The 17,040-nt window shown below is 56.1% G+C and overlaps 2 protein-coding genes across 9 annotated transcripts; one reads left to right on the forward strand and one right to left on the reverse strand.

Annotated features, from left to right (window-relative positions):
* Positions 1–188: 188 nt before the first annotated feature.
* On the reverse strand, positions 189–4,351 carry ZNF296 (zinc finger protein 296). The gene is made up of 3 exons (XM_036123741.2): positions 3,603–4,351; positions 3,225–3,374; positions 189–1,228 (listed from the first exon to the last, which is right to left on the reverse strand). Exons 1-3 carry the CDS (start codon positions 3,898–3,900, stop codon positions 276–278), a joined length of 1,401 nt encoding a protein of 466 aa, XP_035979634.1. The 5' UTR covers positions 3,901–4,351; the 3' UTR covers positions 189–275.
* GEMIN7 (gem nuclear organelle associated protein 7) lies at positions 3,202–16,573 on the forward strand. Of its 8 annotated transcripts, none has more exons than XM_078062936.1 (4): positions 3,202–3,334; positions 9,484–9,616; positions 12,677–12,764; positions 15,826–16,573. In XM_078062936.1, exon 4 carries the CDS (start codon positions 15,834–15,836, stop codon positions 16,227–16,229), a length of 396 nt encoding a protein of 131 aa, XP_077919062.1. In that variant the 5' UTR covers positions 3,202–3,334; positions 9,484–9,616; positions 12,677–12,764; positions 15,826–15,833; the 3' UTR covers positions 16,230–16,573. The 8 variants fall into 8 exon arrangements, with proteins under 8 accessions (XP_077919062.1, XP_077919065.1, XP_077919066.1 ...); XM_078062937.1 differs by lacking the exon at positions 3,202–3,334 and adding an exon at positions 4,415–4,469; XM_078062935.1 differs by lacking the exon at positions 3,202–3,334 and adding an exon at positions 6,181–6,308.
* The last annotated feature ends 467 nt before the right edge of the window (positions 16,574–17,040 follow it).

The raw sequence follows: 17,040 nt of genomic DNA on the forward strand, positions 1-17,040 counted from the left end.
CCTGGCCTCGCCCACACCGGGAACCGGGAGCGCGGCTTTCTGTGCCAGTCTTGCGGTGCCCGGGGCGCTGGGGGCTGGCCTTTCCCCTCACCCCCTCCAAACCGGTCCGTCCAGCCGTCCACCCCAAGGAGGGGAGCCACCCGCCCCACCTGAGACACCCCAAGAAAGCCAGAGTCCACACACGGGTGTAACTGGGCAGGAGGATTTACTGGCGGCGGAGGAAGGACAAGGACGTGGAGCAGCAGCGGCCCCCGCGCCGCGCCAGGCCCAGCAGCTCAGGCCTCCCCGCCCCCCTCGGGGTGCTTCTGCCGCAGGTGTTTGTCCAGGGTGGCGCGCAGGCCGAAGGGCACGCAGCAGTGGGGACACTCAAAGCGGGCGCCGCCGGGCCCCAGGCCGTGCATGCGCCGGTGGCGGTTGAGCTTGCTGCTCTGCGCGCAGGCGTACGAGCACAGCTCGCAGGCGTACGGCCGCTCGCCCGTGTGCGAGCGCCGGTGCACCGTCAGGTTGCTGCTGTTGGTGAAGTGCTTCCCGCAGAACTCGCAGCTGCCCCCGGGCCCGCGGCTCTTGCCCGCCGCCTTGGGCATCTTCTTGGGGGACGTCTGGCTCTTGGCAGGCTCAGTCGTGTGTTCCTTGGGGGTAGGCCCCCAGCTGGCCCCGCCGCCGGGAGCCCCGGGTTCCTGGACGCCCGCCGTGGCCGCCGCCCCGGCGCCCTCCCCGCTGCTGCACGGGAGGCTGCTGGCCGGGGCGGCCGCATGGGCGGCGGGCTCCGGAGGGGCCGTGGCAGAGGCCTGTTCCTGACCGGCTTTGGCCCTGCAGGGGCTCTGAGGCCGCGGCTGCCGGTGGGTCTTCTTGTGGCGGTTGAGCTTGCTGCTCTGGGTACAGGTATAGGGACACTGGTCACAGGCGTAGGGCCGCTCGCCGGTGTGCGAGCGCATGTGCACCTTGAGATTACTGAAGGAGCTGAGGGTCTTCGCGCACACAAGGCAGGTGGGGCTCCGCCGGGGCAGGACGCTCATCCGGAGGCCCTTGGCCTCCGCTTCCGGCCCCACCACTGCTGACACGGCGGCGGCCACCTCCGCCAGGCCCAGCAGCGGGGCCTCGGGGGCCTCGGGTTCCGTCTGGTAGATGGACAGGCCGTGGTCCCACTGGGCATGGCGCAGCAGCTTCCAGGCCCCTGTGAACTGTCTCCCGCAGCGGAAGCAGCTCAAGGCCTTGGGGTCCTTGCGTTCTGCAGAGAGAAGGGCCGGGTGTTAGGGAGATGCATGAAAGCAGCAGTCTCACGCCCGCCAGGTGGTCGCCTTCTGCAGCAAAGGCCCTTTCCCGGGGGCTGAGAACGCACTGCAGGGAGACAGAAACTCCCCGTCCTCAGAAGCCGAGGTGCGGAAGTGGGCAGACAGACAAGTAAGGAGAATCTGTGGAGTGGATGACGACTACCTGGGGATTCTCTGTGTCTGAGAATCTTCCAGAGAAAAGGGACAGCAGAGTGAGGGACGGGAGGAGTGCTATTTTCTATTGGGGGTGGGGGGGTCAGGAAGGCCTTACTGGAAGACAAGACCAAATTCTGGGTGCTGGGCGCCGGGCCATGCCCCCTGCTCACTGAGCTTCCCACCTAGACAAGAAACAAGAGTTCTGTTTTCCAGATGGGAAAACTGAGGCAGACCCACTTCTCCAAGGTCACAAGCTTGCAAGGGTGGAGTTGGGGTTTCAATCCAGAAACCCGGGGAGTGCGAGACAGATTTTCAAAAAAGACTGTTGGCTTGATTACTGAGTGGGTTTCTGTGCCAAGCTCCAAGTTCACGAGTTCCACGCATGGTCTCCTATTCCCTGCCTCACAGAAGAGGGGGCCAAGGCCTAAGTGGGGAGAAGGCTTAGCAGCCACCTAGAGGTCAGGGTGGGGCAGTGAGTTAGGTCCCCCTCCCTCGGCATGGACCCCAAATTAAGAGCCCTCCAAATTGGATGTTTTCTCTAGACCCTCCAGGTACTATCAGTGAAGTACTTGCCTTTACTTTTCAAATTCTAGACCGTCTGGGATGGGGGTGGCTTTCCTGATGCAACACCAGGGTCAGGAGCACAGATGGGGGGCTGGAGAGTGTTAGCCTGGCCCGACTTCCAACTAGTTCGGCTCCCTAGCTGTGTGGGCGAGAAACACTCCTCTCTGGCCCTCAGTTTTCTCATTTGTCGGAATATGGGGATCCTGGGGATCCTCTCCCTTTTAGGGCTGTTGTGACCTCGGATGGAGAAGAACTGAGAGTTCTGGTCCATGTCAGCCCTCAGTAAACATGAGCTGAGCCCACGTGGCTGAGATGCCCACATTGCTCCAAGTCCAAGCACCTGGGAGTGTTCAGTGATTCCATCAAGGCCCCTCCCTGGGCCACCAGATAACCTGCTGGCTTCAAGTCTACAGCTAATTCACAGTCCCTCCTTCCCCTCCCGCACTACGGGACTCCCCCTCCCCCCCCCCACGCCAGCCCAGGCCTGAATGTAATTCCATCTCTCAAAAATCCTAGGAACTCATGGGCCAGGGGATGGAAATGTGCAGGTTTGGAGGAGCCTCGGCCTGCGATGACCAAGAGTTCACCATGAGTCTAGTACCATGTCAAGGGCTTTCATTACCTCCCAAGAGAAGGAACCCAGGTGTCCAGACACCCACGACCTGGCCCAAACCAGGGGCTTCCCAGCGTGCAGGGCTGGGAGATTCCATCAGAGAGGGAGGCCAGAGGCCCCTTCCCTGACTCCGAGCAAATGCACCAGCGCCTCAATCAGGAGTGATCAAGAGGTGGGACGGGGTGGCCATGCCATGCCTCCAGCTGGCCTTGGCTTCCCCTCCCCCAGGTTGCTGCCCTCCCCAGAGGTCCCCCTACTGCCACAAGGGTCCGGCCACCTGGCCAGTTATTTCTGGCCAAGGGGAAGGAGAAGTGAAACCAGATTGGGGGTGTGTGTGTGTGTGTGTGTGTGTGTGGCAAATCCCCAGACCAGTCTTCAGGGGCTGGCCACACCCTGTGGGCGGCCCTCCTACAGGCCCCGCCCCGCCCCCACCTACCCCCCCCCACCACTAGTCCCAGCCCTAGGACAGGGCAGGCCCTGGCCACGCCTAGGCTGCACCCGATGGGGAGCGAGAAAAGGGAAGTAGTGCTCACTGCCCCGCCTGTCCAGCTCAGCCCCTTCTCCCACAGGAAGCCGGGCCCTTGAACTTGAGAGGGGGCCTGCATCCCGGCTTGACTCACCTGAGCCCTGGCAGGGGCTGGGGCCTCTGAAAAGCTGACAGTCCACCTTCTTGTGGTCCATGAAAGCAGTGATGGCCTCCAACGGAAAGGTCTGCAGGCAACGGCCGCAGGTCAACAGATCTGGGTGTTTGTCGGTCCAGGGCTGGCGGTCTGCTGGGAGGAAGCGGGTGGTAAGCGTGGGGTGGGGCCAGGATGGGGGCTGGGGGTTCCGAGGGAGAGGGAAAACCCGAAGGTCAGAATGGGGGCTGGAGGCCAGGACCAGGCAACAGAAATAAGGCGGGGGCCGGGGGTCGGTGCCTGGAGGAAGGCGTCCCACGTACCCCCCCAAACCCCCCGAGTTAAGGGGAGAGAGGCGGGGCAGGGGTAGGGGGCGCTCACCGCGAGGGTTGAGGATCAGCGGCGTCCACAGCGCCCACTGGTTTCGCTCGCCCAGGGCGTGGAGAGGGCTCCCGGCGGACACGGGGTCGGGGGAGTGGCGGGGTTCGCCCTCGAACCGCCCCGGCGCGGGCACTTCCTTCGGGGAGAAGAGCCCCAGCCCCGGGGCCTGGAGGGGCCGCGCGTCTGGCTCGGGCTTCACTTCGATGACGAGGTCCGGCATCTCCATCTCGTCGTCTGTGTTGGAGGCGGGCGCGGGGTCTACTCGGCGAGGCGTGCAGCCGGCCTTGCGGCGGGACATGGGTCGAGGGCCGGCCGGCCGGGCGGGCTGGCGGGCGGAGGACGCGCGGGCCGTGCGCGCTCAGTCCGAGGCGCTCAGGTGAGTGGCTGCGGCGACCCGCCGCGAACTCTTACACGTGCTGGCCCGGCCCGTGGCTCCGCCCACCGGGGCGGGGCCTGACGGGAGAGGACGGGGCGGCCCCGCAGGGGCCCCAGGCGGCAGCCAAACTCGATCAAAGCCTAACCCACTGCATTTTCTTAGGGACCAAACCTTAATGACGTCCGGGTCTCACGACCACGTACACGAGCAGCTATTCCTGATCCCGTTTTAGGGCCGGAGTAACTGAGGCACGGGGTGCCCACACCCACCCCCGAGAGAGAACAGTAGGGGCCACGTTTCTCGCTAGGCGCCTATGAGTAATCGGGACTATTTCATTAAATGCATTATAAAAATTCAGTGGGCAAACATTTATTGAGCCTTTACTGTGCACTGGGTTCTGTTCTAGCACTGAGGATACCGCAGTGAACAAGACAGAAAATAATCCCCGGCTTCACGCAGTTTATTTGTTGGGGAGACAGACTCTCAACAAGGTAACTGCAAAACTTAAGAGTGCCTCCCAGGATGACAAGTGCAGTGGGGCAAAATAAAGCTAGGAGGGGTTATAAAGGGACAGGGTTGCTGGGGTGGGGGGTGGGGGTCAGCTTTCTCCAGGGCAGAGCATGGTGGAACTGAGACCGGAGGGAGGTGAGGGGGCCAGCCGGCCTTGTGCGTTCAAGAATAACAAGGAAGGGGGATGGGCGTGGGGGGAGGCGTGGGTGATTGAGTTTTGTGAGAAAATGAGGTCAGACCCAAGAGGGTCTTTTGATCACTTTAAGGTCTTGGTTTCCTGAGACCGGAGCCTTGAAGGGTGGGGTTTAAGGCAAGGACGGTTGTGATCAAATAGATCTCCTCTGCTCTGGAATCACCATTAAAACCAAACAGGCAACTGTCTCACCACCCCCTCCACTCGGGCCTCCTTGAACTTCCCTCCGCAAAGCAGCTCACTCTGATCGCTGTTTGAAGTGGCATCGACACCCTGCCCCACCCTCCAACCCTGATGAGTTTCTTTTTCTTCCTGGCACCCACCGCACCATAACATAGAACTATTTGTTGACTGTCCTCTCTTCCCTCCCCACCCCTACCCGACACAAGCCCCCTGAGGTCAGGGCCAGGGTCTGTCCTCCCCGGGCTGTCCCCAGCCCCAGTCCGAGTGAATTTCACATGCTAATCTCCCCCAGAGTACGGCTCCAGGCCAGAAGGTTCCTCATATTGTTATTCAGGGCTGAGCTCAATTGTCCTCCCGCGAGCAGAGGACCTCCCTGACCACTGTATCTAATGTAGCCCCACCCTGCTGAAGGCCTCAACCATGACCTCCATCTGTCCTCGCTTCTTTCCTGGCCCTCAGCTTCCCCATCTGTTACCTAAGGGGGCTTCTTCATGGCCACCCAATTAAAGAAGCTCCCCCAACTCTACCACCATGACCCTTATTTTATTCTTTTTATATCACTCATCACAAGCCCTGAAGGATCTTGTTGATGTATTTGCTCATGGAGACCCTGTATCTGCCCCTCCCAGCCCTCCTAGAATGTAGGTTCTAAGAGGGCAGGAGTCAAGCCAGCCTTGTCCACAGGGCCCCTGCTCGTTCATAGGTTAACAAGTGTGTATTGAGCTCCTGCTCTGCCGGGTCTTTCAACATATCGCAGAGGGCCTGTGTGCCAGGCACTGGGCCTTGGGGATCTGGTGGGGTGGGGAGGCCCACGTAGCCTCTGCCTTACTGAAAAAGTGTGGGAGAAGGGAATTCTGTCTGAGCCCAGAGGAGCGAGGCTCCCTAGCCTTCAGGCCAGACGGTCCATCTTTCAAGGCCTGCTTCCTTCTTTGTAAAACGGGGTGGGGGTGGGGGGCTGCAGGGAGGCCTGCGAGACAGAACCACCACCCGGGGTCCATCCCAGCTGCAGCTCTCTCCAACCTCTTTCCTGCTGAAACCTGGCTGCGCAGGGCTTCAAGGAAGGGAGCTGGGGTTTGGCCTGCAGGTGAAGGGTAGGAGCGTGCACGTGTAGGGGGGTGGGGGGGTGCAAACACCAAGCTCCGAGCTTAGCTCAGCCGGAGGAAGTCTTCCCCCTCTCTGCGTCTCAATTTCTTCTTCCGTAAAGCGGGCACCCCGGACAGGCCCCACGTCGCTGGCGGGCCGCTCCGGGGGCAGCGCGGGGCCAGGCGGTGGGCGGGGCGGGGCGGGACGCCGGGGCAGCGGCGGCTTCCGAGCCCCAGAGCCCGCCCGCCACCACGTGGGGCGGCGGCGCGGGCGGAACCCAGGCGGGGCGGCTCGCGGCCCGCCCGGGCCTCTGCAGCCGGGACGCCGGCGGAAGTGGGAGCGCCGGCCGCCGCGGACCTCGGTGAGTGCGGGGTGTCGGTGGCGGGGCGCGAGCGCAGGACAATTCCTTCCCCCGGGCACCCGCCCGCGCGCGAAGCCGGGCGTGGCGGGAAAGGGGCAGGTCCGCGCCTGCCACGCGGGCCGTGGGGGGACGTTCGGATCCCACCCCCCCGCCCCCCGCCGCGAGCGCCGGCACCGGGACTCCGATCGGGGACGTCCCCGCGCCCGGGTCGGCGGGGTGAGGAGCCGGGGCAGCGCGCGGTGCTCCCCGCTCGGGCAGATGATAGCGACGACGGTCAGGACAGTGACCACGGCAGCGGTCCTGACGCCCCGCCTCGGTGGGACGGGCTCGCTGGCCGGCTCTGAGCCGGGAAGACACCCAGCCCGGGCGGAGTCGGGAGTGGACGCCTGGGGGCCGGGAGGACCTACTTAGTATAAGAAAAGGCTAGCGGGGGGTGGCCAGGCCGGAATTGAAAGGAAACTGACCGGCCCAGGGGAGGGGAAGGACTCTGTGCTGGAGCTTTGGGGCGGGGGGGGGGCGTTGTGTGGACATAACAGCACCTTGGTTCATCCGCCGGCGTCTCGGGTCTTCTCTGTGACCCTGGTAACTTCAGCTAGTTCCCTGCCCTGGCAACGGAAGGGTTAGCTAAATGCGTGTCCGCTGAACGGATCCATTGCCATTTCCTTGGAGGTCAGCCCCGAGGACCCTAGAAGGGAGGTCTGCGAATCTCCTGCCCTCGCGCCCACCACCCAAGTGATGGGCTCTGGAGTTTTTATGCAAATCGTTTTTCAAGTCGTGGGGGATGGGTTTGGGCATTTTTCTGCAATCTTCCCGCGGGAAATCCTTGGCTCGGAGACTGAAAAGATAAAGGATTCTGGAGCCTGGTCACCAGGTAGCTTGGATAATGCCTCCTTTTGCCTTCTTGGGCACACCCTGTCGGACCTTTCCTAAACCGGTTTCCTATCGGATCACACCTTGGTTCCAAGTCCTCCAGTGGCCCTCCTGTGCTGGACGAAAACAGATCTGTCCTGCAGAGAGCAGGGGTGATGGGCCGGGTCCGTTGTCAGACCCACCTGGGTTTGCTCCCTTTTCCGTCCCCTCAGCCGGCTTGCACCCAGTAAATGATTTGGCATTTCCCTGTTTCCAGTTTCCTCCTTGGGGAGAATGGGGATCGCGTGGCCTGACCCCAGTCTCCGTTTGTTTTCCCCTAACGGAGAAAGCAAGTCTGCACACTGGTCCATCCTTACTTTTTTGTTTTATCCAGGGATTTAACATCATTTGTGGCCATTTGATTAATTCCCATCAATCCTTTATTCAGTACTAGCCCTAAAGACTAGGGTGTTTCTTTTAAATCACTCAAGTGTTAACCTAGGTTGCTTGAGAGCCCTGGGGGCTGATGATTCTTGACCAAGCTTGGACTGCCGCAGTCAGATAAGTTAGCACATGTCTATATCCCCGAATCCCATTCACAGTGGTAGTGGTCAAATAAAGAAAATTTATATTGTACACCTGAAACTAACAGTGTGTATTAACTAGCTGGGATTAAAATAAAAACACAAAAGAAAAAAAGAAGAAAATGTATGTATCCCATAAAGCCCATTTACTGTGGTCTTCCCCATTAGGGAAGACCCTGAGAGTCTGCCTTGGTTCTCCCCTCAGTCCATCAGCAAATGGTGAGGGCTGTCAACCTTCAAAATAAATCCTAAACTGACCACTTTTCCCCACCTGCGCGGCCCTCAGCCTGTCCCAGGGACCATCATCCCCTGCCCTCCTGGGCCACTGAGGTGGCTTCCTTACGGGGCTCCCTGCTTCTCCCTCTTTCCCTCCCAGTCCACTGTCCCCACGCGCAGCAGGCAGAGGGATCATGTGAAAATCCAAGTCCCTCCCGTCTCCCTCAGAGTAGAGAGCCGGGTCCTCACCTCAGTCTTCAAGGCCCCTCCCTGCAGCATCTGCCCTTGCTCCCGCGCCTCCTCCATGCAGGCCTCCTTGCGTGGGCTTTGCATTTGCTGTTCCCATGGACTGGAAGGCTTTTCCCCCAGATCTCTACATGACTCCGTTCCTTATTCTATTTAGGTCTGTGCTCAAATACGACAGCCTTCCTGGCCAGCTCTCTCTTGCCCCCAGGCTGGGCCAGGCGGCCCCTCTGGGCACCAGGGCCCCCCAGTCTCTATCCTTCCAGCCCTGCCCACTCTGGGTCAGCCTGTTCTAGAGATAAGTCTGTGGCAGCCGCTGAACTGGGGTGGTTCGCTCACGGCTGTGTTCCCTAGCAGCGCCCCAGGTGGGCTGGGCACTGGGCAGGCCCTTGGATAATGCGGATGGGTGAATCTTTTCATTCCTTAAACAAATATTTACCGAGCTCCCCCTGCTTGCCTGGCTCTGGGTGGGGCTGGGGGTGGAGTCATGAAATAATGGGACATGGCTTTTCTCTCAAAGTCCTGTGTTCGGTGGCAGCACAAACACACACAGGTAAAAAAGTACGTGCATATTGTCAGGAGGGGGTCGTACCGTGGGGACAGGAGAACGCAGGGTGCAGGGGCTACTGTCTCCCCCCTGTAAAGGCGATGTTTGAGCAGTGACCTGAGTGCAGTGAGGGAGGAAGGTGAGCCATGGATCCGGAAATATGTAAGTCCCCCATCTGGAAGAGGGTTCCGGGCAAGAGTGTGCTTGCGATGTTTGAGGACTAGTGCAGTGAGGCAAGGGGGGGGGGGTGCGGGATAGGAGGTCAGAGAGGGTATGATAGGGTCTTGGAGCCACTGTGAGGACTTGGGCTTTTTGCTCTTGGGGAGGTGGGAGCCATGGGAGGGCTCTGAGCAGAGGAGGGGTGTGCTGGGACTTAGTTCTAACAGGATCTCTCTGACAGCTTTGTCTGCGCAGGGAACAGACTGTAGGTGAAGCTAGAAGCTGGGCACCCAGTGGGGAGGAGACTGGTATAGTCCAGGTGGCCGGGGATGATGGCCGGACCGGGGAGGAGGCAGAGTGGGGCAGGGGGTGAAAAGTTGCTGGGTTCTGGATACAACTTGGAGGTGGAGCCGACGGGCCTTACTGATGGATTGAATGTGGGTGGCAGAGAAAGCGAGGAGGGGTCTAGGACACTGTGGGATGTCTTTCGCCTGATCACCCTGAAAGGTTCTCCCTTCTCCCGGAAAACCTAGGAGGTCTTTTTTTTTTTTTTTTTTCTTCCTTCATCATTTCATAGATGAGGAACCAGAGCAGGGAGGCTTCTATAGAGTCGCTCGCAGTGACCTGCGCAGATCCCTGGTAATGAATCTGGGAGGGCTAAGAACCCCCCGGGCTCCCCGAATCCACACCTTCATCCTCTCTGCCGCGGGGTAAGCTATGGCCTGCCTCCTGGTCTGGTATGGCCCACCAGCCAAGAGTGGGTCTTACATTTTTAAGTGCTTGGAAACTTTAAGAAATCTTTGTGGGTGCATGAAATTATATAAAATTCAAATTGCAGTGTCCTGGTACGTGGGGTTGTAAGGAGAACGGCCACGTTCGTTGTCATTATCTGTCCGTGGCTGCTTTCTTAATACTATGGTAGCGTTGAGTAGTTGTGACAGACCCTATGGCCCACAAAGCCTGAAATATTTACTTTCGGGCCATGTACAGAGAACATTTGCTCACTTCTAGTAAGGATTCAATCTGGGCCACCAGTGGGGGTGTCTGATCTGTAGGGCTGGACAGCTAGTCCCTAGGAAAGGCCTGGGCTGGGACAGAAAGTTTGGGGAGTGGGTAAGGATGGGAGAGGAAGTTCAGATTCCCGAGGGGGAATCTAACATTTTTATTTGTATTTCTTTAAATTTTATTTTATTTTTTCTTTTTTTAAAGATTTTATTTATTTATTTGACAGAGCAAGATACAGTGGGAGAGAGAGCACAAGCAGGGGGAGCAGGAGAGGGAGGAGAAGCAGACTCCCCGCTGAGCAGGGAGCCCGATGCGGGGCTCGATCCCAGGACCCCGGGATCATGACCTGAGCCGAAGGCAGACGCTTAACGACTGAGCCACCCAGGCGCCCTCTTTAAATTTTATTTTAAGTAGTCTCCACACACCGCCCTGAGATCGAGAGTCGCACGCTCTACCAAATGAGCCAGCCAGACGCCCCAGGAATCTAACATTTTTTAAAATTTATTATTATTTTTTAAATTTCCAAATACTAAACAGTGGAAGCTTTTATTTATTTATTATTATTATTTTTTAAAGCATTTATTTATTTGACACAGAGAGAGAGCAAGCACAAGCAGGGGGAGCGGCAGGCAGAGGGAGAGGGAGAAGCGGGCTCCCCGCTGAGCAGGGAGCCCGATGCGGGGCTCGATACCAGACCCAGGGGTCATGACCTGAGCCGAAAGCAGATGCTTAACCAACTGAGCCACCTTAAAAAAAGATTTTATTTATTTATTTGAGAGAGATAGCGAGAGAGAGCACACGGGGGGGGGGGGGGGGTTGGGCAGAGGGAGAAGCAGGCTCCCCACTGAGCAGGGGCTCCATCCCAGGACCCTGGGAATTATGATCTGAGCCAAAGGCAGACACTTAACCAACTGAGCCACCCAGGCATCCCGGAATCTAACATTTTTTAAGGGACATGGGAGCATTACAATATGCCCCTTCCTTCTTGAATTAGAATTTAAAATTTAGGACGCCTGGGTGGCTCAGTCGTTAAGCGTCTGCCTTCGGCTCAGGTCATGATCCCAGGGTCCTGGGATCGAGCCCCGCATCGGGCTCCCTGCTCAGCCGGGAGCCTGCTTCTCCCTCTCCCACTCCCCCTGCTTGTGTTCCCTCTCTCGCTGTGTCTCTCTCTGTCAAATAAATAAATAAAATCTTTAAAAAAAAAAAAAAGGATTTAAAATTTACTTTGCGGGCGGTGCCTGGCGGGCTCAGTCAGTAGAGCATGTGATTCTGGATCTCGGGGTTGTGAGCTCCGGCCCCAGTTTGGGTGTAGAGATGACTTAAATAAAATAAAATCTTTGAAAACAAATTACTTTGAATAGTATGGACGGCAAAAGGCATAAAAAGGTAGACAGTTAAAAGTCCCCTGCCCTTGGGCGCCTGGGTGGCTCAGTTGGTTAAGCGACTGCCTTCGGCTCAGGTCATGATCCTGGAGTCCCAGGATCAGGCTCCCTGCTTGGCGGGGAGTCTGCTTCTCCCTCTGACCCTCCTCCCTCTCATGCTCTCTGTCTCTCATTCTCTCTCTCTCTCAAATAAATAAATAAATAATCTTTAAAAAAAAAAAGTCCCCTGCCCTGGGCTCTTTCTTCAGGGGCTGAATGACCAGGAACGGTTGCAGTTTTCATGGATACAAACCGCCCCCCTTTGACACTGTCCTAATTTACACCCTTAGTCCTAAGGGCCATGAAGACATTTCTCCCCAGCTGCGCCTGCACGATGCTTCATCAGCCTTCAGTCCTCCCTAATCTGGGAGGTGAAGAATCTTACAGTATTGTAGCTTTAATTTGCATTTCTCTGGTTCTCTGTGAGGTTGTGAATATGTTCAGGAGTTGAGTAGCCATCTTTATCCGCCCCCCCCAACCCCACCTGTTTATCCACACTAGTGGTTCTCAACTAGAGATGTTTTTATTTTGTTCCCCCCATATATGGAGAACTCTTTCTTAAGAGTGTATCCACTGAATTTTATTTTTATTTATTTATTTATTTTTAAGATTTTGTTTATTTGTCAGAGAGAGAGGGCACAAGCAGGGGGAGCTGCGGGTAGAGGGGGAAGCAAGCGTCCCCCCAAAAGCAAAATCTTTAAAAAAAAGGGGGGGGGGCGCCTGGGTGGCTCAGTCGGTAAGCATCTGCCTTCGGCTCAGGTCATGATCTCAGGGTCCTGGGATCGAGCCCCACATGGGGCTCCCTGCTCAGCAGGAAGCCTGCTTCTCCCTCTCCCGCTCCCCCTGCTTGTGTTCCCTCTCTTGCTGTGTCTCTCGCTGTCAATTAAATAAATAAAATATTAAAAAAAAAAATCGGGCACCTGGGTGGCTGTCAGTTAAGCGTCTGCCTTCAGCTCAGGTCATGATCCTGGGGCCCTGGGATCGAGTGCCACATCAGGCTCCCTGCTCGGTGGGGAGTCTGCTTCTCCCTCTCCCTCTATCCACTCTCATGCTCTCTCTCAAATAAAAAAAAAAATAAATCTTTAAAAGGAAAAAAAAAAGGCTTTATTGAGATGTAATTCTCATACCATACTATTCACCAGTGGGAGACGATTTTGGGAGTCACAGCTCGGGGTGGGAGATCCTACAGGCGTCTCGTGGGCAGAGGCCAGGGCTGCTGCTAAAATCCTACAGCTCTGCACCCGACAGCCCCCCACAACAGAACAAAGAGTGATCCCGCCCCAAATATCAACAATGCTGAGGTTAAGAAACCCTCATCTGCTGCCTTGGCCCATTTCTCTGCAGGGTCCTTTCTTGCAAGGAGCTCACGGGTGAGCTGCAGAGACAGGGAGAGTCTAACAAGGAAAAGGATCGTCTTAATCTCCCCTGCACGGTGAGTGGCCCAGGGATGGGACACCAGCTGCCTAAAATCCGTCATCACTTGAGAGAGGACTAAACCACAGACAGGGGTGCAGCCACCTGAAACTTGGGTCCCTCTCTCCCTCTCCCTCTCTCTTGCTCACAGAACCAGCACTTCCCTATAGGCAACCAGCATCATGGTCGTGGCCCTTCATGTGTTCCAGGCCTGTGCTCAACACTGTGATTGTTCGTGCATTTAGTCCCCAGGCCGACCCTGTGGGGTCGGTCCTCTTACCATGCCTATTTCACAGACGGGGAAACCGAGGCACAGACCGGTTAAGCAACTTACCCCAGTCGCACAGCAATACTAATAATAACAATTGTAACTAAACTTTTATAGAGAAGCTACCGTGAACCAGGTCCCCCCATCCTGTAGGAGCCTTTCGTATCCTGATAACCCGCTGAGGTCACCCAGAGAAGCGGGCCTGTGAGCTCAATCTCCACTGCATTCGTTCAAGCAGGAGCAGTGTTGAAGGGGCTGGGTCTTTGTGTCCCTGCCACACAGGGTTCCAGGAGCTGGGGATACAGCCGAAGGCAAGAAGCGAGGCTGCTGCCCATGGGGAGGCGGGCATCTAGCAGGGGACAAAGGGCATAAGCAGAATGACAAATATACCATATGTCAGAAGAATACCGTGTGCTACAGAGAACGACGAAGCTGAGGAGGGCAGGAAGGGACGTGGGGTGGAACTTGAACATGGCGTGCCCAGAGAAGGCAGACGGCACGTACAAGCAGAGGGAACCTCAGGCGCAAGGGTGTGAGAGGCACTTGTGTGCCAGGTGCGCTTGCAGACCCACAGGGAGGCCAGCGAGGCTGGGGTAGTGAGAGAAGCGTGGCAGACCACGAGGGTGCTGGCAGGGTCTGGAGCCCTCAGGGCTGCTGAGGGCTGTGGGGAGGACTTTGGCTTTGACTCTGGGCGGGGCGGAAGCCAGGGGAGGGCTCTCAGCAGAGGAGGGATGTGACCTGACTCAGGTGTTAGATGGTGGGTGTCAGGTGTTAAGCAGGTCCCTCTGGCTGTGTGGGTGGGGATGGACTTGGGGTAAGGGGACAGTGAAGGTGGAAGCCAGGGGCCCAGGGAGGACGTGACTTCAGTTGTCCAAGCAGAGAGCGACAGTGGCTGGACCAAGATGTGGGCAGTGGAGAGAGAAGCGTTAGGCTCGGAATACAAAACAACACTTGATCCTTGAACAACACAGGTTTGAACTGCATCGGTCCACTTATACATGGATTTTTTCCATAAATACAGTACAGTACTGGAAATGTATTTTCTCCTCCTTATGGTTTTCTTCATAAAATTTGCTTTTCTCTAGCTTGCTTTAATGTAAGAATACAGTATATGATACATGTAACATACGAAATATGTGTTAATCAACTATTTATGTTATCAGTAAGGCTTCCAGTCAACAGTAGGCTACCAGTAGTTATGTTTTTGGGGAATCAAAAGTTATACCTGGATTTTCAGTAGTGCATGGGGTCAGCGCTCTAACTCCCATGTTGATCAAGTGTCAATTATATATGTTTTTCCTCCTCAGGCTTCCTTTGTCTTTTATGACCTTGATTTTTTTTTAAAGGGTAAAGAGAATGCACTTCAAAGATTTTGTTTATTTGTCACAGAGAGAGAGAACACAAGCAGGGGGAGAGGCAGAGGGAGAAGCAGGCTCACCACTGAGCAGGGAACCCGAGCAGGGCTTGATCCCAGGACCCTGGGATCATGACCTGAGCTGAAGGCAGACGCTTAACCAACTGAGACACCCAGGCATCCCTTGATTTTTTTTTTTTTAAGTAAACTGAGTGCCCAATATGGGATTCAAACTCAGGACCCCACGATCAAGAGTCATACGCTCTACTGACTGAGCCAGCCCGGCACCCCATGACCTTGATATTTTTGAAGAACTCAGGCTCACTTTTTTTTTTTTAAGATTTTATTTATTTATTTGAGAGAGAGAGAGAGTAGAGAGCATGAGAGGGAGAAGCAGACTCCTCGATGAGCATGGAGCCTGATGCAGGACTCGATCCCAAGACCCTGAGCTCATGACCTGAGTCAAATGCAGACGCTTGACTGACTGAGCCCATCAGGCTCTTTTTTATACAATGTCCCTCAATTTGAGTTTCCTCACGATGAGATTTAGGTAATCCATTTTTGGCAGGAATACCACAGAAGTGGTGCCCTGTCCTCAGTGTATCACCTCAGGGGCACATGGGTTCCCTGTTTGTCCCCCCACTGCACATGATGTCTTTGATGCCCAAGTTAAGGTCGTGTCCACCAGGTTCCTCCATTACAAAGTTACTGTTTACTCTTTACGACAAATAAACGTTTTGGGGGAAAGTACTTTAAGACTATGGATATGCTGGCCCTCACCCAACACTCGTTCACAAATTTTAGTGTCCATTGGATTTTAGCTCCTTCACTTATTTACTCTTTTATTCATTTATCATTACTAGGGACTCATGGATTTCTCTTTTATTCAGTGGGTTATAATCTATCATTTTTTGTTTATTTTATTTCTTTTAAGATTTTATTTTTAAGTAATCTCTACACCCAAAGTGGCCCTTGAACTTACAACCCCGAGATCAAGAATCACATGCTCTACCGACTGAGCCAGCCAGGCGCCCTGTGTAACTATCATTATTGTAATGTTCACATCATTCCAGAGCTGGCCACCGGAAGCCGTTGTAAGCCGGCTCCTGTGTGATTGGGAATGTATTCGGGAGAGAGCATTTCCCTCTGGATTGGATAGGCTGTGCGTGAGAGAGGAGAGGAGGCTGGAGTTTGTTCTTTTTTTTAGCAAGTATTTATAGCCAGGGACTAGGAGTAAAACAGTGATAAAAGCAGTCAAAAGTTCTTGCTCTCGTGGACCTCGAGAATGGTGGTAGCAGCTCCTGGGGAGGGGGTTACTGGCGGAGGGAGGGCACAGAGTTTAGGAGGACAATCCGGCACAGGTTTTGGACAAGTCGAATTGAGGTGGGGTAGACAGACGCCTCTTGTTGTCATCACACACTCCCCGTGTAACGGCTTCTTGCTTTTTTCACCCACCAGCCAGGACAATGCAGACTCCGCTGACCATTCCTGTACCGGTGCTCCGGCTTCCCCGGGGCCCGGATGGCTTGAGCCGCGGCTTTGCCCCAGATGGACGCAGGGCCCCCCTGACGCCAGAGGGTCCCGGAGCCCCGGGGTCTGCCGTAGTTCCAGAATCTCGGGAATCCCAGGAACAGCAGGCGCGAGCCGCACTCCGGGAACGCTACCTCCGCAGCCTGCTGGCCATGGTGGGTCACCAGGTGAGCTTCACATTGCACGAGGGCGTGCACGTGACTGCCCACTTCGGAGCCACCGACCTGGACGTGGCCAACTTCTACGTGTCGCAGCTGCAGACGCCCATTGGTGTGCAGGCTGAAGCACTGCTGCGGTGCAGTGACATTATTGCGTACAGCTTCAAGCCCTAAAGATGTTACTATGTTCACCTTTCTGCTTTGGGCCTTGCCACGGGGCCCCAGTTTGGAACGCCGTTGGAATTTTGAGCCAAGCTCCAAGCACCTCTGGCTGCTTGGGACCTCCAGGGTGCAGTCAGTAAGATTCTGCAACCCCAGGAGTTCTAGAGCCTGTTGAAATGAAGGCTCTACCTCACAGAACTCTAAACTCTAAAACAGGACCACTTGCCAGTTCCTGAAGACTGGGGGTTGGGGGTGGAAGGCAAATCACAGAGTGGGAAATTGTTTCTGGAAGTTGCAAAGTTCAGCCACCCTGAAGATACTCCCCTCCTACTAAAGAACCAATTATCCCGGGAAAATTCGCCTCCTGTTTTTTATTTTTTAAAGTGTACGACACAGGGATGGAGCCAGATTTAGGAAGTGGAAGGGTGGCTAGCCAAGGGCTGGATCTGGTGGATCTGGGCCAAGAAGAGGACACATCACGGGGCTGGAAGGAACTCGGATAAAGGTGGAGACTGGCTTGGTCCGGGAATGGCTGGAGCTACCTGAACGCCGGGGTTTGGGATATTTGGACGCGATTTCTTTTTCGGGTGGGCGGGAGTGTTCCCAGCCAGGGGCGTGGCTCGCACTGGGTCACCTGGTCTCCCGGCCCTAGAGCGGTGAGGACCTCACTCTAGAGACGGCCGGTTCGCTTCCCCGCCCACTCCGGAAGGGGTCGGACCCCGTGTGGCGGCGACACAGAGGCCAGGCTGAGGACTAGGGGTTGGGGTGAAGCTTCACCCTCTCCCCATTTCGCTCCAAGCTGTGTGACCGTCCATATCATTAG

This window comes from Halichoerus grypus, chromosome 15 (genome assembly GCF_964656455.1).
Source record: "Halichoerus grypus chromosome 15, mHalGry1.hap1.1, whole genome shotgun sequence".
NCBI classification, from domain to species: domain Eukaryota; kingdom Metazoa; phylum Chordata; class Mammalia; order Carnivora; family Phocidae; genus Halichoerus; species Halichoerus grypus.

Bases quoted from the DNA above. Each gene is read 5' to 3' on its own strand.
- ZNF296 (XM_036123741.2), bottom strand. From the start codon at position 3,900: ATGTCCCGCCGCAAGGCCGGCTGCACGCCTCGCCGAGTAGACCCCGCG. The intron at 3,375-3,602 runs GTGAGCGCCCCC...TCCTCCCAGCAG, and splicing joins GCTGATCCTCAACCCTCGCG to ACCGCCAGCCCTGGACCGAC. The intron at 1,229-3,224 runs GTGAGTCAAGCC...TTCTCTCTGCAG, and splicing joins CAGCCCCTGCCAGGGCTCAG to AACGCAAGGACCCCAAGGCC.
- GEMIN7 (XM_078062936.1), top strand. From the start codon at position 15,834: ATGCAGACTCCGCTGACCATTCCTGTACCGGTGCTCCGGCTTCCCCGG.